Source organism: Anopheles gambiae, chromosome 3 (genome assembly GCF_943734735.2).
Source record: "Anopheles gambiae chromosome 3, idAnoGambNW_F1_1, whole genome shotgun sequence".
NCBI lineage: Eukaryota > Metazoa > Arthropoda > Insecta > Diptera > Culicidae > Anopheles > Anopheles gambiae.
The window spans coordinates 75516694-75537909 of NC_064602.1; the positions used below are offsets into that span (position 1 = coordinate 75516694).

Consider the following 21216-nt stretch of genomic DNA (forward strand, 5'->3'; position numbering starts at 1 on the left):
TTGTGTTTTAAAATGTAAATGGTAAGTTTATTGTTTGTTTTAATTTTAGTTTCTAGCTCAAACAAAGTACAGGATAACGAAACTCAGAGACGATTTGAATGAAAACGTAGTGTGATATGTTGTTTAGACATTTGTAGCCCCCAAAACTGGAGCAAAAATAAACCACAACATTGACTTGGATGCAATCTATTTATTTGCTTTTCATTCAATTAAAACGAACAATTACACGGATAGACATTTTACACATTCACACACACGCAGCGGGGTGATAATACAATTTAAATCCGTGATCGCGCGATTCCTGATCTGCAGAAGAGCTGGTCCAGCAAACAACAAACGAGCATTGCGATGAGTTAACAATTAAGAGAGCGATGGAAGTACAATAGAAAGTGAAGGTAGTTTGCAACAAGAAGGGCTCCTTGTGTGTGTGTGTGCATTTGGATAACATATATATATATATCTTGGTGACGAGCTTGAGCTATTTCGCTTGCAGTTAATAGTTAATGTATTGATGTATTACTATGATCATCTTCGATCGTCTTCCACCGTGTGATGCGGCATGCGCCACCGAACGAAACGCGCTGTATTTAGACTGTATATATTGTACAGTATTATTATTATTATTATTATTAGTATTTTAAGCTAGACATTGTGCCTATTTTCCCCTCTCCCCGTACTGTGGATTTGCCTACGATGAACAATTTTACGAATAACGAGATCCTAATTTGAATTTAACACGCGTGATGAAATCTTGGGGCCTGGGATTGGGAGGCAGAGGGATGAACCCGACCCCGGGTCGGGTCGGGTAGATGGAAGAGGTAGCTTGGGACCTTCCCCTTGTAGAAACAAGGATTTAGCGTCAGTGCAATTGCCAGTGTGAAGAAGGGATGCGCCCCCCTTTAATCTTTAATCCTGAAACGGTGTCGGTATGACGCCACAACCGACCCCACCGCCATGGTGCTTCATCGGTGCGACAAACGTCCACGTGTTCGTCTTCGGATCGTACACCTCCACCGTGGACAGGTTCGATTCCCCATCGTACCCACCGATCGCCCACAGTTTGCCCATGTTCGCGGCCAGTGCCACCCGACTTCGCTTCACGTTCATCGGTGCGATCAGTGACCAGCTGTTCTTGACCGGATCGTACACTTCCACCGACCGCAGGAACGAGTTACCATCGTACCCACCGCAAGCGTACAGCTTATTGCCGAGTGTGGCCACCCCGAGCCGGCAGCGGCGGTTCAGCATCGAAACCACCTTCGTCCAGGTGTCACTGAACGGGTCGTACCGCTCGACCGTGTCGAAGATCGACAACCCATCGTGCCCACCGAGCGCATACACGTACCCCCCCAGGGCGGCCACACCACCCGCCGACCGGTACTTCATCATCGGTGCCACCGTACTCCACCCATCCGTCTTCGGGCAGTACCGCTCAACCGTGCTGAGGCTCGTCACACCGTCGTACCCGCCGCACACGTACACGTAATCCTCCAGGGCGGCCACCCCAACCGCGCTGCGCTTGCAGCGCATTGCCGTCCCCTGGGACCAGCGGTGCTTGCGCGGATCGTAAATCTCCACCGTCGACAGCCGCTCCGTACCGTTAAAGCCACCGAACGCGTACAGCTTCCCGTTCGTGACGGCAACGCCAACGCGCGACCGCAGCATCGTCATCGCCTCGCCCATGCTCCACTCCTTCGTGGCCGGATTGTAAATCTCCACCGTGCTGACCGACTCCCCGTTCTTCGTCAGCCCTCCAACGGCAAAGATGAGGCCCACGACAAAGTCGAAACAGCGCGGCCGGGTGCGCGTGGTCGATACGAGCGCACGGCGCTCCGGCATCAGATGAAAGTCGCGCGCTTCGTCCAGCAGATCGCGACACTTGTGGGACGTCTTGATCAGCTCCTCCGTCGCCACACTGTCCGCGAGGAACTGGGGCGACAGCAGCGGCAGCCGTATGTTGGCCAGTATGAGCGGCAAATACTCGGAGCGGGACTCCTGCTCGTGCTTTACCCAGCGCATGCACGCCTCGAAAATGCACTCTTCGCTCTTGACGTTCAGCTCGTCGCGGCCGATCACATCGATCAGCTCGCTGTAGCTGAGCGCCACAAACTCGTCGCCGGCGGCCACTTTTGAGAAGTGCTGGTGGATGTACCGGTCGGCGGACACGATCAGTTTGGAGCAGCCGAGCGTGTCGGCAAACTGCCGAATGCCGAGCACGTTCTGCGGATGGAATCTAGCGGAAGGAGATGGAATTGAGTGACTTTTTCCCCAATAAAATGAACGCATAGGGACTTACTTGCGCTTTAGAAACTTGGCGCAGGCATCGCGCACCTCGTTCAGCTGCAGAAAGGACGCCCCGACCATCAGGCTCTGCACGTTTTGGGTATCGATTTTGACTAGACCACTGTACGCAAAGTTTATCAAACTTTCCAGTGCCCTGAAAAGAAAGGCAACAGAATTCACATCAAACGGTCGTTGCCTTGGTGCCGCTTCCCTTACATTGGTTCGATCTCCTTCATGGTGATTTCTTTGATTCTGCTCTCCGCCATGTTGTGGGTGAACATGGCGTAAAAGTACGGGATGGTTGCGGCCAGCACGATCCGGTGTGCCGAAAAGGAGTGTGAATCAACCTGCCAAAATGAGGGGGGGAAAACAATGCAATTTAGCAAATGGAATGCCCCGCTCCAGTAGGGGAAAACGAACGAACCTTCAGCGTCACATCGCACAGCTTCCCCATGCGGCGGATTTCCTTCATCTTCGGGAAGCTGTTGGCAAACAGACCCTCCTGCCGGAAGTACATGTACGAGTTGTCCTCCGTCTCCGACAGCTCCGCCGGCTGCATCTCGATCATCTTGCTCGAACCGGCCGTCCCCGTGCCCCCCGACCCCGTGCCGACCGCAACCACCTTCCGGGAGCAGTCACATCGTTCCACCGTGCCGAGCAATCGGACGCCGTCCTCCAGGCTGGATGGGGACGAGGACATGCTTTCACATTGAACGTTTTTAGTGCAAAGTGTACGGTCGAACGGTCTTTTTTTCTCTCGTCTTGTTCAGGAATGGAAGATAAACAGCTGGATGAGATAAAAGATGGAGCTGGAGCTGGAATGTTGTGCTGAAACTGATTGCACGCATACAAACAAGCACAAATTCACGATAAAAAGAAGGTAAGCTTACACACACGCACGAACTCACGTAAACTTTCAGTATCACTTTTGCAGAATTTTAATTAAAACTTGATAATTTATCACGGAGAAACACGATAAGCAGCAGTGGCCCAACTACTGCTGGGTGGAAAAAAGTTGTGTTGTGAAGCAGAAAATAAACAAACACACACACATACAATCGTATGCGAGTGTGTGCGTGAGTGTCATGTTTGACAGCTGCTTGGTGAGCAAGGGGCGTCAAATTTGGTGAGAAGGTGAGGTTGCACTACTCGCCGCTAGATGGCAGCACGTGTACGGGATTTGAACTCTATGAAACGGTTTAAACATCAATACACCGTTCGTAAAACGTGTTTAAAAGAAATGTAAATTAAATGTAACTGTTTCATACATTAAAATAGAACCATAATTCGCAATAATAATTTCTTTCTGGCATCAAATAAAGGTATTAAACGAAGCACCGTGCTTTTAAATGTTCACATGATACACTTGTTTATTTGCAATGCTTTTAATTCGTGTTTGTTCGCTTCGGTTTCCAACTCCAGCTCCAACTTTCAGCACACACACATACGTTTCCTAGCGATTGTAGACTTCTAGCTGTGTGTGTGTGTGCTAGTTTAATTATACATAGTTTTCTGTTTGTTGAAGAAATCGGTTTTGTGTTGTTGTGTAGTTTGCTACAATCGACAGTAGAGCGGAACGCACAAGTAAATGAATTGCTTGTAACAATTGAACTGAACTCATAAAACCATCATTAGAACTTAGAGCCCATCTTACTCCTTGCACAGAGTGTTCCTATCTATGTATTACAAGTTGTTTGTGGGGTATAGTTTGTTTGTATGTTGCCTTTTGTGGATTGTTTGAAATGGTTGGCTGATTGTGCTTATCTAATGTTTTGTCATTTTTTACTGCCTTTTCGTGTCCTTTAAATTGTTTTTTTTCTTCCTTCAGTTCTCGTTCACCTGACAACAGTTTTAGGTTTTTGAAATAAATTAATTCATGTTTTCACTTTTTTTTTTAAATTCTTTATATACAATGCGATCTCAATCGATCGGTTAGGACACGATCGGATGAATGATGAATTTGTGAACATTTGTGTGTGTGTGTTTTTTTCTTATTTTCCTTCCAACTTTTGTCACTGTCCTTTCCTATACTGCTACTGTTTCCACTTATAAGTTATTATTTAGCCCGGAACGTTGTTCTTCTGCTTCTGCTTTTTCTATCTTCGTTCCCGGACCACGCACTTAGTTACGTATTTACTGTATCACCTAAATCCTAAATTATACTGTTATATTATTATACTTTACTTTTTCCTCCCCCCTTTTCGCAATTTCATTTAAGAGTTTAGGCTCATTTCAGATTTTCAGAGATTGCACATTAAAAAAAAAACAGGAAGAAAAATGAATGCTTGTGTGTATGTGTGTTTGTTTGACATAACGATATTATGCTGCAGTATGTACAAAAATCATCCCTTTCCTTGTATGCTTTATTCACCAATAATCTCGCACAGTTTAAACAAAAGCCCTGTGTGGGAAAGAAAAAAAAACCACACCACAACGGTGCATATAGCCGGAGGAAAGCGATCCTTTTTTATTTCAAATTCAAATGTACAGAGCCAGAGACACTGTCCTCACTGGTTACGATTTCGCCCTCTTTGGTTTTTTTGTTTTGTTTTACATCCCCTAAATAATGATCGATTCGTTTCGATTCGTTGTACTTGTTTGTTTTATTGATGTTTCCTCTTTGCTACACAAAAATCGGACGAGCCGTTGAATGGTGTGCGGTTTGTGTTAGTGTCTGTTGTGATGGTTGTGTGTTTCGAAGTAGCAGTAGTAGTAGTAGATAGTAGGCTTTCGGGTTACGAGAAGGTGAGGCGCGCTTATAAATGCTGTCAAAAAGTGCTGACGTTGGGGCTGCTGCTCGCACCCTTCACCGAGATCGCGGACCCATTGCTGCTGTTCGCGTCGGCCCGCTGTCGATCGATTTCGAGTAGCGCGGCGGACGTGAGCGTCCCGTCGAGCGGGGCTTGCGCTGGATGGGAAGGGGGCGGTGTGCGCTGCTGCTGGGCGTGCAGGGCGGCATGGCCCGCGATCGAGCAGGACCCATCGTACGGGGAGCCGAGCGACGGCACGGAGCCCCCGTCGAAGGCGGGATGCGTTTGCAGACCGGCCAGCGAGCGCACCTGGAGCAGGAGTCCACTGTTGAGCAGCCGGGCCTGATGCTCTTGGGCCTTCGCTCGGAGGCAAGCGATTGAGTTGTTCCTGTTTGGAGAATGGGAGATTGAAGAGAGAGCGCGTTAGAGAGAGTGCAGAAAAGAACAAATTAATAAAGAAGAAGAGTAGGTAAATTCTGCTTGATTTGATTTTAGTAATTGATTGAACTTGTACAAAAAATGTTGAAAATCGATGTAAGTTACCCGAATCAAACATAACAAAACCGAATAAAGGAAAGAGACTAAAAAACATAAACATAAGATAGTAATAAAGATAAAATAAGAACTGTAATGGATGAAATTTACTCAAATCAAGCACAATCCTATTCAAAAGAAGATAAATATTAAAAAAAACACATAAGTAAACATAAGAATAAATATAGATTAAGAAGAGTGAAATAAATTAAGGTAAGTAGCTCAAATTGATAGCAAAATTAACCAAAAGTGGGGAAAATGTTAAGAAACATTAATAGAATAAGAGATAAACAGAGAAATAGGCACAATTCAACTAAAAATGACAAAAAGAAACAATAACAAAGACAGACATAAATAAATAAAAGGGAAAGAGAGAGAAATTGATTAAATTTACACACATAAAGAAGAATATTAACCAACAGAATTCAATAGGAGGATGAAAATATGAAAATTAGATAAAAATATACATAAAAAGTAAGATAAAGAGAAGAAAGAGAAACAAATAATCATACTGATATAATCAATCAAAAAACGGAAAAAATAATATAAAATTTTAACAGCAACAGAAAGATTGTTAAAAAGAGAGAGAGAAATGGATGCAAGTAGCTCGAATCAAGCAAAGTCTTAACTGACAGAAGAAAGAGTCTTAGAAATACAAACAAAGATAGAAGCAGATACAACAAGTGAGTGAGATAGTAACAATTATTAGTAGCAAAGAAAATGTCAAATCACCGTATGAACGCGACCGGATCCTTGTAGTCAACCCACCTAAACGCTTCGTGGTCGTTTTCGGGGTGATAGTTGTTGTTGGTGGCAGTGTGCAGAAAGTCGCCGCCGCCGCCGCCATCGCCCGGCAGCCCGGGCGGAATGCCGGCCGTATGGTGCGGTCCGTGCGGTCCATGCCCAACTGGCGAATGGTGGTCCCCGCTGCCGGCCCCGCCCGCCGCCAGCGATGTCCCGAGCGGTGGCGATCGTGGCTGCAGCTTGATCCCGCTGCCCGTGCTGGCCGTCATGGTCGTTGTCGTGGGCGAAGGGTGCATCGAGCTGTGGCTGCTGGAGACCGGGTGGCCCCCCAGCGGATGGGCTGCTAGCGAGGACGGGTGAGCGGATGGTGGCGGATGGTGCGGATGTACCGGGGCCGGTGGTGTGACGGAGGGTGAGTGCGGCCGCCCACCGGTCGGTGACCCGTACCGCGAAACTTTCGCCATTGCGGACGATCGCGCCGCCCCGGCGCTGCTGCCGTGCTTGCCGTTCAGCGGTGCCCCATTCCCTCCCATTCCTCCCCCACCTCCCCCTCCGGTGCCGTCTCGTCCGCCAGCACCATCCGCGCCGCAGTCGCCCCGACCGCACCCGGACCCGTCCGACGCGAGCGGGGGCGACTTGAGGGGCGAGGAGCCGAGGGTGCAGTGGAGGGCGGCCGCCGAGCCGCCGCTCGTTTCGCTCGACTCCGTCCGTGTCTCTTCACGGTCACTGTTATCTTCGGAGTTTTTGAGCGTTTCGGCCGCCTCGAGCGACTTCTTGTGCATGCCTGCAGACGAAACGGATACGGACAAGTTAATGTCAGTGGTTGGGTCACGGGTGTAGTTGCGATAGTAGTCGAGCAGGCGCTGTCCGCCGACGCCGCCGCCACCGCCGCCGCCGCCACCGTTCGGTTCCGGCTCGTCCGTGGCGGCCGCCGCTGCCGCCGAGTCGCCCGACGGTCGATGCATACCTAGCAGCCAGGGCGCGACGGTTTCGTTCTCTTTCGCCGACTTGAGGATCGTTTCCGGCAGCGGTAGCGAGTGCCGCACCATCGCCCCGTACAGCCCGTACTCGGCCATGATCGTGCTGCGGCCCCAGCACTTTTCAGTCTTGCGCCATTTCGCCCGCCGGTTCTGAAACCACACCTGTGATAAAAGGGGTGAAAGAGATACGAGAAAAAGAAGAGAGAGAGAGAGAAAAAGGGAAAGAGAGAGAGAAGAGAGAAAGAAAGAAAAAAGGAAAGAAAATAAAGTGGGAAAAAGGGTGGGAGACAGAAAGAGAGAAAAAAGAAAAGATTGAAAAGGATGGTTAGTGAATGTTTGACTATTTGGCTTGATAGTACATTTAGTCTATTTTACTATAAAAGTAATATAAAATATACCAAAAATGATTGCAGTGTCTTAAATCACAATTCTTCTCATGAATTTAGTGTAGTCGTTGTAAACAGAAATAGTTTTATATGACAAAAAAGTATTTAAATGACAAAACTTTGCTAGTATCGGTTACTGATCGGTCAAAATCCCAGATCGGTTACTGATCGGTCAAAATCCCAGATCGGTTACTGACCGGTCAAAATTGCCAGATTCCATATACAGTTCTCAAATAAGTCATGTTTTGTGTGTGTCCGCGTATTCTTCTTCTGTTTTGGTTAACAACTTCCGGGCGCCAAGTGGGAATCGAACCCGTTCGGCTTTGTAGCAGCTGGCACGTGTATACAATAGACCACCGTGTCGCTTGCCAGCCAGGAGATTATAAGTGGTACAGATGACTTCCAACCAACGAAACTCATGATGTGCAAGAGCAATTGTCATTAAACTTCATTGATATTGTAGCATATCTGCTCTACAGAACATATTATAATACACACTATCAGCTATAGACACATTGTAACACAAACTTTGGAAGCCAAATCACACTATTGTAACACATTCATTACACATTCAGTAAATCAGATCATACCATGTACACCCTGAAGAGCTCAGGCCACACCGTTCATATAAAAACAATTGTGACACACTTATTAGAACCAAACGAAACGTACAACATAAGCAGGAACAGTTTTGCATTACAACCCAAAGCAGAAACAGTATATGAGTTAAACCCAAAACAGGAACCTAGTGACAAGAATCATCGTTCTTGTCAACAAAAGACCAACGTAACTAGCTGAATGAAAACAATAACTTTCCAACATACAACCCGGAACCAAATGTGCGAAACCCTTAACCCCTTCATTTAAGTAGAAATAAAACCAACTCCGATCATGGCAGGTCAGATTCGTTCGGACTGTCAGGATAGGACTATGCCCATTATACATCTATCGACTTCTCATTTAAAGAGTTTAGTTATGTCCCCCTGCCCAATGTAAGGCCTCTAAACTCCAACGTTTCTAGTAAGGGAAACCTCCTAAAGGTTTCTATGATCCCCTGGACGATCAAGTGTCGAAAGTCCGCTTCGGAACAGTATCCACCTCAGTTCTGCTTAATTCAGCAAACGATGATCTTCCTTTACAATGTTTGAAGACCACCCTCGCCAACGCGAGTTCAAAGTTACTACATGGCAACCGTCCCAAAATCGAACATACCGTGACTATCTCAAAAACATACCACAATACATCGCACATTCGGTTCGTTTTGGCATCATTTTCTCACATTTGTTCGTGTGTTTGTATTATATTTTTTTGTACTTTTGTTTATTGTTATAAATTTTAAAACAAACAACATTATTCGCTAAAGATGCCCGAAGTTCCTCGACCCTTCGCAAACAAGTGCAAGGCTGAAACTCATTATGAGCTAACATGCATGGTTTAGGACCTATAAACTAAGACTGTATTTCCTTGCCAGATATAACAGCTAAAAGATTGAGTTCGCTTTCAGTTTCATATTGCATGAATCGTACAATACGAGAACTAATTAAAAGAAAATTGGTACGACATCTAACATAAGTTGGTAAAGAACCCCAAATAGGCGAAAGATGACCTCATTTATTGGCATAAACAATCGTTAAGTGATTCAAACCCCGCACTGATTTAGTACTTCTTCCCTAAACCACATCACACACACACACACACGTCCCAGCAATGAATCGTTTTACTTCTATTAGAAACGCTATTTCAATATGTCTTCCAGTAACTCAATTAAATCACTACCAAAAATTGAACTCAAACGACCGCACAAACACACACGGAGGACAAGCAAGGAGGAGCCAAGGCGATCTAATTAATAGAAATGAGCTGTCTCTCACTGTCCGAAACAGTTTCGCCATACCAGCCATACTGACGGTATGGTAGATGTGAGATTTCCAGGAAAAGGGAATAGCAGAATAGAAGCATTTGGTCGTTCATGTCCTTCTCTTCGTTTCGCTTTCGCTTCGAGTCCCGATAGATTATCATTATGTTATTAATATCGACATGTTGTTACTGTTGCCGACCACGGGAAGTATTTACGACCCCCGGTTGCCCGTTGCCCGTCAACTCGAACCCGGGGGAAGAAGAATTGAATCAATTGGGCGTAGGATTTAGCGATGAATGTGCTTTCTCAAGCACACAAACGTCCGGAGGTTGGATAAAGATTTGGCCGCATTTGGGTGGGATAGCTGAAATTCAATTAACTAAGCCTCTCTCTCTCTCTCTGTGTCTACTTTCGCGGTACACGTTATTTGCTGTGGTTGAGTGAGTAGTTTGAGTCACTGTTTGGGAGGTTGAGGTGAGTTTAGTTATCCTTTTATTTATATTAAGGTTCTATATCCTTCTGATGGAATTAAAATTGTATGTTTTTGGGATACTTTTTGTGAAATTATTTTATCAACATTTCCATTTTAATGACACCATCAAACCCATAATTGATTTCTAACCATGACGATTGAAAATGCTCTCCAAGCAGTCTGACGACATCTATCAGCTGAGTTGCAGAGTCCGTTTCCCTTGCCAGTTGCTATTCCTTTCCTTACATTTTTACATCCATCTGTGCGACCTTTGCACGCGAATTAATTCCATCCGTATACCTTGGAGAGTTCTTCCGAAAACGCCCCTACGCGCCCTGAACTCGCATCCCTGCGAGCCGTTAAGTCGTTGTTTGTCACGGTAAATGTTACACAACAACCTGCCAACTATTACAACCTCCGTCGGCTTTTCCCCCTCCGTTTTTCCGGACCGATGTTCGGGTTTATAGGTCATCCCGAGTCTCCGAGCGAAGATAGTGCCCGTTGCGCAGGGTTTGATATAAGGGGTGATTATTATTATTATTCATTGGCAAAAACCCACCACCCGAAAACGCCGTTTTTGTCTGTGGCACAATGCGTGCGCGCAATGAACCGGCAATTCCCAGCATCCCTAAGCGAACATTGCGAACAAAACGGTGAGCAACTTGATCATATGGTGTCTATTTGTACGGAGGCGCGTGTCTAATCGGTCGTACATGGCGCGCCCAAAGGGATTGGCAAGGGTAGCGGGATCAAGTGAAAAACACTTTCACTACTAGCGAAGGAAGATTATAAAAAGGTTGTTGTTCGCGGTAGCGTTGATAATGCGTTTTGCACTTCATCGGGTTCTCCCTTTTTTTGTGTGCGGGACGGAGTGAGTGAGACGCCGCCCCATGGGAATTTTGGGTGGCGAATAGGCGCTTCCCTCCCACAAGGCGCATCCATCGATTTTATGCGTTCCGGGGTTTTTGGGAAGGAAGGAAAAGGGGCGACCAACCCCTTGCGCTAACGATTTTGTGTGACTTACTTTAATTTAATTGAACAAACGACAGATTTCAATCCTGTTTATCAATTTTATAATTATCGTGTCAAGTGGTGGATTTGCAAAGCCGCGAGCTTGCGTCCGATGGTGGGAGTAGGTAATCCTTGTGGAGAAAGGAATCGATTGTACAAGCGATAAGAAGCGTATCAATTTAAAGTTGCGCTCAATTGTGAAGGATTATGGTTGGTGTGTGTGTGCGTGTGTGGTTTGTTGGAATAAAAGAGGAAGTAAATAATTCGAATGGAACGGGAACGAGAAGGTATAATGTTCGAAAATGATCTCACTTCATTGAGATATGTACTAAGCAACTGTGAAAAAAAAAACGTTTTACTGAAGAGTTATTAATAAGAATTTTTAGAAGAATAATCCTATTATTTTTAACACATTTTCTTAGCCTGTTTCTTTTCTACTTTCAAACATAATCATCTTTAAATTCATATTTCAGGTTGGTGTCAGTGCTTCATTGCAATTATTTGGATAAGTTTGGCAATTTGTAATAGTTTAATATGTGACGATCCGACGGCATTAAAACTATTCTGATTCGGTCGTACGACGAAATCGCACGGAGTATCGATCAAATTCCGATCCGATGGAGCTCTGAAACCAGCCTTCTAACTGACCGTGAGGCCTATTTGACAAGCGAAATATTTGAAAGGCTTGGGGGCGATACAACATCCGCTTTCGAAAATCACTTAAAAAGAGTATCTTCTTAAGCGGAATGATGAACTGTTGACTGAAAATTAAAGAAATACTTGATATTGAAGTTTTTAAATGGATTGAGTTGCGATTTTGTAGACGTTATTTGTTTACATTGCACATCAGCTGGTTGCTGTGATGCTTTATCCGTCAGATATTTCGCCTGTCAAATAGTTCATTTTGCTGTATTTTTTACCTCGTCTGGTCTTGCGGTGAATGATTTAATCGATTGGATATTTGTAAAGGGAAAATCAAAGTAGGCGATGAAGGTAGGACATTCAAATCGAGCGTTTAATATGTACATGGAATTAACAGATAGATACTGTTCAGAACAAGGATATTGAAATAAAAAACCCAAAAGCCAAATACCAAAAACCAAATAAGGATAAAAGGCAAGAAACCAACTTTCGATTACTAGTTTTCCTATCCAAAGTGATATAGAACAGATAAAATAGACTAATGACTACATACAATATAGAAGAGCGCTAAGAACATTTTAATATTTGTAGATAGTACAAAAAAAAGGTTGTTGATAGTTAGTTAATATTTAACTAATCAAAAGTCGGCGTTTTTCCTCTATTCAATATGTAATTAATTTACTAATTTCGGTCTTCTTTTCAGTTCATTGATTAAAAAAGCAATGCTGGAACATGAAAACCTATTTCTTTATGTTTAGCATAATAACAAATATAAAAAATCCATACAATGTAAATTGAATAAAGTTTGCACAAACTTAAAGCACTTAAAAGACACTCAAAAATCACACTATCTCACTCAGTTATCTAAAAAACGAGTTACCTAAAACAAATTAACCCCGACAAAGCATCTTCCTCTTCTTCGGCTAATGTACCCTGGCATCAACTTTAAAATAAGTTAATCAAATTATGCACTTCACTTCACTTTTTTGTCCCGCTGGTATGGCACCATACAGCAGCACAATAAATAGTGCGGCATGTCTCTCTAAAATCTCCCGTCATCAAAACCCGTCGACAAGAGAGCACGAGCTAGTTTAATTTGTTATAAGCTGATGATACCCGGAACACCGAACAAAGGTTCCAGCAGCAAGCGTGTGCGGAGCGTTATAAATAACTAATGAATGTTTATAGCGACCATAAATGGCTAAAAGCACCACCGACCATTATTGATGACATCACTTCACCGTTGGCCGTGGGTGCTTAAGACCGTGCTACCCCCGTGTGGAAAATCGAGAGCGACGCTCCGTAAGGACGAACGCGGGGGTGAAATAGTTGACTGAAATTATAATCGAATTATATATTCCTTTGAATGCAACGCGTTCCACCCTCCTCCCTTGCCCGGGAGTTTGCCAGTTTGCCGCATTACAAGCAAGCAAAAGCACATAATAAGATAATTTAATTTAGTGGCACGCAAACAGTTTAATCTTTGCACCCCAACCCCTCTGAGCTTGGGTGGGTTGGAAAGAAAATCTGTGGCACAGTCTGTCCACATCTCCCCCCTCAGAGAGTCAATTTCAATGTAGGAACGCAGTGGAAGATCCTTGCATTGTGGCGTACCAAGACGAGGAGCATAAACGAGTTAAACGAGTCAAAAGACAATGGTGTGTAAAAAGTCATTCGACTGACCCTCCGGCATGTGAAGTGGCGGGCACGAGTTGTCCTCGCCGTCGCACTCGTCCCCTCCGTGGATTAGCACCGGGTCGGAGGAGTTTGGAATTCAATAAGCTACAAATTCCTGTCATGATTACGCATAAATTATGCGTCCAAAGGGGTCCAGGGTCGTGGAGGGTTTGCTGCTGCTGCGCCCAGGGTGAAAGCATCGTGGGGATGGCTCCGATTTCGATGATGACTGCTATTCCGACCACCCAACGCAACACCCAACGGGCGCGCGGTTAATAAAGGATCGTAAATAAAATGCGGAATGTTTGGCAGAAGTGGTCTTCGCACGTTCGGTGGTGGAGAAATGGGCAATTAATTCAGCAGTGCAGTGCGAAATTACCCATCCGCCCCGGCGGTTGGATGACCTTGGGACAATGGAGGACAATACATTCCTAGAAAAGTTGGAATTTAGAATCGAGTTTGAAATGCGCAATGCCTGCCGTTTTTCGCAGTTCGGTATTGTTTTTTGAGGTATGATGATGAGGAAAGGCATTAAATGCTTTATGCGATGCAAAACGACTGTTGGCGGGGAATTTCATTTCTTTTTTTACAGCATTAGGTGTAAAAGCGTGCAGGATTTTACCGGTTGGTATTGCTGAAAACAGGCGGGTATAAATAACCTGTGAAAATTACAAGAAACTATCTGACCTCGCGGCCACATGAGGTGAAATATACAGCGAAATGAACTATGAACTATATGAAGGGTGAAATATCTGACAGCTGCTGCCAAAGAGTTGGGGGACATAGAACATCCGCTGTAGAAATTCTCTTTAAAAGGATATCTTCTTAAGCAGAACATTCCCAAAATGAAAGAAATGATGAATTGTAGATTGAAAATTACCAAAATACTTAACATTGCAGATCTTTATTGGATTGTGTTACAATTTTGTGCACGTTATTTGTTTATATTGCACATATGCGGTTGGTGTGATGCGTTATCTGACACATATTTCCCCTGTATAGTTCGAAATAGTTCATTTCGCTGTATATTTCACCTCATGTGGCCGCGCGGTGAGGTCCTTAGTATGAAGACTTAAATCATAGCCCTCTATGATTCTACTACTCATTGTATTCCAATCATCAAATGTAGCTCTTGTGGTTAAAATGTTAATAAGGCATCATTATTTAACCCAGGAAAGACCTTCCATTTGACGCGTTTATAACAACATAACTGGACTTATTGGATTACTTTTCTATCTGATAAAAACTCACAGTGTAAACATCATATACTAATGTCTTTGTATTTAATATTACAAAATCATCAGTTTGTATGCATCTAGTCTAGTCCAGTAATCATGTGTAATGGTAGACAAAGAACGGTGACAGAACCAAATACGACTGTAGCATATCTGCTAAACAGAACTTATTATAAACCACACTATCAGCTATAGAGACATTGTAACACACTCCGGAAAGCCAAACCACACTATTGCAACACATTCATTCATTATAACACACTCACCAAATCAGATCACACACATAACAAAGCAACCGGAAGAATTCAGGCCCTACCGTTCATATAAAAACAATTGTGACACACTTCTTGAAAAGACACATAATAAGCAAATCAGGCGTTACTGCAGGCAAACTAGGTGAACCGAGAACGCATAGCAAGTCATAAGCTCAGCGACGAAAACATCCATTCTTTAGCAACAATAGTTGAACCCTTCTTTCGTAATCCAGTAAAACCCAAGCATAGGCACACATCGACAAACACCCCACACCATTTCAATTTATAAATTGTTACCATTAACAATAACATTTAATTAGGACAATGACATATTCCAAAACCAAATGTACGAAACCCATTACATATCTTGAGTATAAATAAAACCAATTCCGACCATGGCATGTCAGATTCGTTCGGACTGCCAAGATAGGACGTTACGCTTCCTAATACTTCGCCTTTCAACTTATTTCAAGAGTTTAGTTATGTCCCCCCACCCAAGGTAAGGCATCTAAACTCCAACGTTTCCAGTATGGGAAACCTCTTAAAGGATTCTATGATCGCCTGGACCAGGGGCCTCCAAACTTTTCAGCTCGCGGGCCGCATTGCTTCAAAAATGACTATGTTGAGGGCGATTTGACGCTACCTTTAACTGATGAGTGCACGTTTAAATCTCGTTTTTATAAATACCAACGATACTTGTACAGTTTCATGTTACTAAAGCTTGATTTTTGTCTAAGGAAAGTAAAAAAAAAAACATTTTAATTTTAAAAATTCATAATAACGTAATATTTATATTAACACTGGCAAAGTCATCGTGGGTCGCATTATTAGCTCTTGAGGGCCGCATGCGGCCCGCGGGCCGTAGTTTGGAGACCCCTGGCCTGGACGATCAAGTGTTGAAAAGTCCGCTTCGAACAAAGTGTTATTCTACCTCGATACATGTCAGCGAAACACTGACCTACCGCGACGTTGATGGATATACTCGAGGTACAGTTGTACGATCATCACATTACACGACTCTATTCTGCCTAATTATTCTATTTCACCCTACCTACAATAATTTTGTATTGTGAATCACGGTTTGTCAACTTCGCTCTTTACGAGGAATTCTATCAAACTTGTATGGATGAAAGGCCCTTTGTGACGCAAAATATGTTGATGAAAATATAACTCAAAGGCGTCAATACTCACTGGTGCATCTGTTCGGGATGCAGGTCGATATTATACTCAAACATGTTATATAGGCATTTTTATTAAAAAATGCCAAATTACACCAGTTAGTATCTCTTAAAGGAAATACACATTTTGGATGCTATTTGTTTCCAATCATCTACAGAAAATTCGATTAAATTTCAACTAGCTAATCTTCTTCTTTAGCACAACAACTGCTGTCGGTCAAAGGCCTGCCTGTACCCCACTAGTGAAGTGAGCTTGATTTTCAGTGACTTATTGTTACCATAGCAGGATAGTCAGGTCCTACGTATTATGGGGGCACGGTCTATTCGGGACTTGAACCCATGACGGGCATGTTGTGACGTCGTACGAGTTGACGACTGTACCACCAGACCGACCTAAGTCAACTAGCTAATACAACGGTTTAAATTAATATTTTTTGTTGAAAAATGTTCTCAGAATTGAGAACAATTACTTGGGTACATCACTAACAGGAAAAAATAAATGTTGGAACCTTGGAAACTCACTTATTGCAGATGACTTCTATGTTGCTCATTCATTGCTGGACAGAGAGAACCCGTTAATGCATTTCAACAAACTTTAGATGGACTTTACAACTGAGATATTCATATCGTTCTTGACCATTGAGAACATTTAAAGTCCCATAAACTATTCCAAACGAAACGACTACTATGGGCCCAAAATCACCGTTTGTTGCACTAAACGTGATAATAAGTATGCAAATAACGCCTGCAAACGCTGCGCACAGCATTTACTGCATCATAATTATAACAGTCTAGTTAACGTGCCCATCAAAAAAACCTCCATTGTGCCATTGATCATGATCTTAAGATATTCCCCTCTTGTTTCCTTTGTGTTACATTCTCATTCAGCCAGCGCCGCGGCCTATCTTGACACACACACGAATGTTTGCAATCATCGCCGCCCCACACCTCCACCCACCTCCCCTTAGCAGATCTCGCATGCAAAACAGTTTCTTGTCGTCTCTTCACCTCAAACCTGCTGCTCACTCGGGCGCGTAAAGGTTTGCACCTTGTAATCAAAAAAAGGTTTCCACCATTCGTTGCTCTATTCTTCCTCCATACGCCCCTGGTGGTGAGGGAAAACAGAAACCGGCACAATCATTGCATACCGCCCCCGCATACCCCCCCCCCCACTCTTGGTATCCCTTTTGCCGATAGTGGCCGTCCGTCCTCATCCGCCTACCGACCACCGACTCCGGCAGGAGAAACTGAAAGTCAGACAATTAGTCAACTCGCGGCAGACGAGTTTCACACCAGCCCATAATTAAGCGCCTTATGTGCTATCCCAACTCCGCCGGACCCGTCCACCCGTGGCCATACGCTAGAAATTACGCTTCTTCAGTATCGGTGGTAGAGTTTCGTCGTGACTCGTGTGTACGTGTGTACGAGGCTGAGAGTGAGGGTGCGATCCTTTCACTGATCCCGCGCAAAACGTTGTTATTATCCACTTATTGATTTGTCCATCAGCTTTGGGCATCAGCAGCTCGTGCTCGTCCCACACGCCTTCACACAACGTACCACGCGGCGGGCGTTAATTTAAATCCAGCCCCGAAACCTTTCACCATTGTCCTGGTGCTTTCGTCCCCCTTCTGTTTCACCCCCTTTTCTCCTCCTACCGGCAGGATTTCGTGCAGGATTATTAGTGTGTAAAAGGCTCGTAATCTACCGTTACCGCTGGCTGTAAGCGGGAGTAGCAAATTAAATTTATAACAGATTATTTTTTCATTACTGCACATAATGAGTGAGTTATGGCTAAAATTTTGCTGACAGGATAAGAGCACCACGTTCGGTGTTGGTTAAGACGGTGCAGCAGGAGGATATATTGAGCAGGAGACTGACTAGATGTGTCCTTAGCAGCTTTCGGGACATTCAAACCCCTATTGTCTGCAGTCAATTTTCCACCTTCCCAGTGCTTTCATTAGTGTAGTGCTGCAGTAGCAGCAGCACCTTCGTTTTGCTTTCCCGCTGACCCCGACCATGATAAACATGCTTAATAACACCACAAAAACTGGTGAAATAATTGGCCAACGCTAGCGCACGTGTCGCACCCGGGTGGGGCCTTTCCGAAGCCGAACATCTTTCCCAATCCCAGGCCGCTTGCGTTTCACCTGCTGTGCCGACGGAGAGCAACGTTGAAGCAGACATTTGTATACGCCCGGGTGGGAAGAGCAGCCGTCAGATGCATTTTTGCGACAGTTTTCTGCCACAATAGCATGGAGAAAGAGAAAGAGAGAGAGTGTGTGTGAAAGGGAGAGGAAAAAAGACGAAGTACCTTTTATCGAACTTCAATCATATTCGAGTTTTTGCGTTTCTGTTGCAAATGAACGCGTGGGCCCGATGGCGATGATAGGAAGATTGCTGGTTTGGCAACTTTTTTGTGTGTTTGTGTGTCCCGTTTTGTAAAGGTACCAAACACACGGAGCGGCGCGGAATCGTTTAACTTGTCAATTTTTGTCCATTGTCGGCAATTTCATGCCCCTGTCACCCGTGTCAGCAATGGTTGGGGAGGCGTGTGACAAGGTGTGATGGTTTTTTTTCTCTCTCCTTTTTCTTTTCTTAACTGTTATGAGGAGGTGGACAGTCATTCAAATGAAGTGTTGCTGCGTTGTAGTGTGTTGTGCTGCCACCTCTTGGGGTGGGGTGGACGCTTTTAATTAATCAACATTGAGTTCTTATTTAGAGGGGTTCGATCGAAAAATGTTACAACATTTTAGAGAGTTCTTTTCCCCCTAAGCGGTGCGTTCGGTTGCGTTAGCTACAAAATGGTTACTTTATCCTAATGAAGGACACACACAGTGTAGTGAAGGTACGCGCAACCCCTCCCCACCTGCTGTGCGGCAGTGTGCCACCGCTAAGGGTGTGTGTAATTTTTTAGTGCTAAGTGGCGTACGTTCTCCCTCTGGCAAAAAAAAAGCTTATAGACAGCAAATTGGAAAAACTAACTACAACAGTAGCGCAATTGGTAATCATGAGTGTTCTGTTTTTTATTCCTTCTTCTCTTTCTATTCGACAACTATTACTGTAACGAAACAAAAACACGTGTACAGAGGCGACACAGCTGGTGTTCATTGCTCGTGTGCGTGGCTGGCTGCCGCCGCACACGCTCCTCTCTCTCTCGGAAAGGGATTGTGGGTTACGGAATGTTAAATTTAAGCAGTGTTAACTAACTAACTAACTACCACCGAAGCCGCATAGGATGCGGCGGTTGCTACGAAACCGGGTTGTAAACGCGCGCGACCATGCTACGCGCTACGCGGCTAAGTGATACTGGATACTGCTCTCTCTGTGGGAAACGGAACCACAAGCACTCGTTTTGTGGGAGAAATGATCAAAGCCATGGGAGAAGAGAAACTGCTGATTTACTGTAATATTCGCTTGTCATTTATGTGTGATTTAGGACTAACTTTGGACCAAAGCTTAATGTTTCACTTGCATATTGACAATATTGTTAGTAAGGCTTATACGTTATTAGGGTTTATTTATCGTCAAATTCGCGAATGCTATGATATATTTTGCCTAAAATCACTCTATCTTTCTTTGGTTCGTTCAAGTATTGAGTATTGTTCTATTATTTGGTCTCCACATAGTGCTAATTGGGTAAAGAAATTAGAAGCTGTTCAACGCAGATTTACTAGACTAGCTATGAATTTTCCACCTTTGAGAGGAGTCAATGTTATGCCAAGCTATAGGGACCGTTGTTTGTTATTAGGTCTTCAAACGCTTGAACATCGTCAAAAAGTAAATGAAAATGTGTTTGTTAGCAAATTGATAAATAATGAATTGGATGCACCATCTCTATTAAAAAAAACCTTACATTTATGCACCTGCTAGAACACTTCGATCGCGTAATTTACTCTGTACCGTACCTAGACGCACACTTTATGGATCTAACGATCCTTTATTATCAATGGCAAGGCAATCATTTTGATTTTAATCTCTCGACTGATTCGTATAAGTCGAGCCTCCTATTACTGTTCAATTTTGGTGATAATAGTCGTTGATATCGGGATTAGTCTGAAGCTTTACAATAAGTTAGTCTAATACGTTTTAATAGCACAAATATGCAGGACAATTATATATGAATAAATAAATAAATAAAATCAATAAATGATCGTACTTCTCAACTATTGCCGTGAAAAGTTCTAGAACAAGAAAAAACTCCAATTTTAACAAGAGTTGAACTAAGAAATAGCATGTTGTCATCACTCAAACGCAACCGATTTAACCACAAAGTCACAGGCAGGGTTACAGCGTCTAATTGCTATTTCATGTTCACATTAAGTCACTCGGGATGATATATTTATTATCGGAAACAAGCATTTTACTGCCAAACATACAATTTAGCATTTTAAAAATGAAATTAGGTAAAAAATAAAAGAATAAAGTAAATTTCAATTGAAAAAAACATCATCGTTAAGCATCGTTCTCTGTTCATTTTATAGCTTCCGTTTATTTTCCACCAAACAACTATTCGCCAACAATGGCGAGCCCTGTTTACCGAAGCGCACACCTTTTTGCTTCCCGGCGAACTGCAAACATTTCGCATCCACGTTTGGATGCATTTCATTGGCATGAGCAACACAATTGCCAGCGAATCAATCAGCACCTCTTTCCGGTACACCTCAACCGGCAAGAAAGTGAGCAGTGAAAAGCTTTTTGCTGCTGCTTCTTTCTCAGTCTCTCTCTCTCTCTCTCGCCTTTGCTTCCTTTCGTTTACTAAAGTGTCTCCCACTTTGTGCTTCTTTGTGACGATGATTGAAAACCAATTTATTGCTTCGCCAATTGTCGCCGCCACCCTTTGCGTCTTTTGCTTCCCCTTGGAATAGACGTAGGAAAATACGCTGATCGCGCTGGCTACGAACGTTGGCGCTGTGGATGAGATGCAAACCTTTCGGTGTCAGGTGTAACGCGTCAGCTGCCCTTTTAAAAGGCACACCGGAAAAGCGGAAAATTTAAACTCCCTCCTCCCCTTCCCTAGACAAGTGGGTGTAGTTTGAATGGCGCGACATCGGGCAAAAGGAGAAAGCAGCAAAAAAGACTACAGACCAAAGTGTTACAAACGAATGTAAATGTTTTCCGTTTTCCGAACGCGAAGTGGTAGTCTGTAGTCTCAAATTTCATCCACTTTCGTAAGAGAAGAAAAATGGCAACGCAACGCAACACACACCGACAT

The 21216-nt window shown here is 43.9% G+C and overlaps 2 protein-coding genes across 4 annotated transcripts in view; both read right to left on the minus strand.

The window, feature by feature from the left end:
- Positions 1-170: 170 nt before the first annotated feature.
- LOC1270785 (kelch-like protein 18) lies at positions 171-3318 on the minus strand. The gene is made up of 4 exons (XM_061654997.1): positions 2708-3318; positions 2500-2630; positions 2297-2437; positions 171-2233 (listed from the first exon to the last, which is right to left on the minus strand). Exons 1-4 carry the CDS (start codon positions 2981-2983, stop codon positions 907-909), a joined length of 1875 nt encoding a protein of 624 aa, XP_061510981.1. The 5' UTR covers positions 2984-3318; the 3' UTR covers positions 171-906.
- Positions 3319-3626: 308 nt separating this feature from the next.
- The window catches only part of LOC1270784 (homeobox protein unc-4), a 61980-nt gene continuing 44390 nt past the window's right edge, over positions 3627-21216 (minus strand). Inside the window, exons 5-7 of one of the 3 annotated variants that reach the window (XM_061657333.1) lie at positions 7279-7453; positions 6336-7095; positions 3627-5421 (exon numbers count right to left, since the gene is read on the minus strand). In XM_061657333.1, coding sequence (XP_061513317.1) covers positions 5052-5421; positions 6336-7095; positions 7279-7453 — 1305 coding nt within the window. In that variant the 3' untranslated portion in view covers positions 3627-5051. Of the gene's footprint in view, positions 5422-6299; positions 7454-21216 lie in introns of all 3 variants that reach the window. The other 2 variants (XM_061657332.1, XM_061657331.1) reach the window with 2 other exon arrangements.

Bases quoted from the DNA above. Each gene is read 5' to 3' on its own strand.
- LOC1270785 (XM_061654997.1), bottom strand. From the start codon at position 2,983: ATGTCCTCGTCCCCATCCAGCCTGGAGGACGGCGTCCGATTGCTCGGC. The intron at 2,631-2,707 runs GTTCGTTCGTTT...TCATTTTGGCAG, and splicing joins TGTGCGATGTGACGCTGAAG to GTTGATTCACACTCCTTTTC. The intron at 2,438-2,499 runs GTAAGGGAAGCG...CTTTCTTTTCAG, and splicing joins ATGAAGGAGATCGAACCAAT to GGCACTGGAAAGTTTGATAA.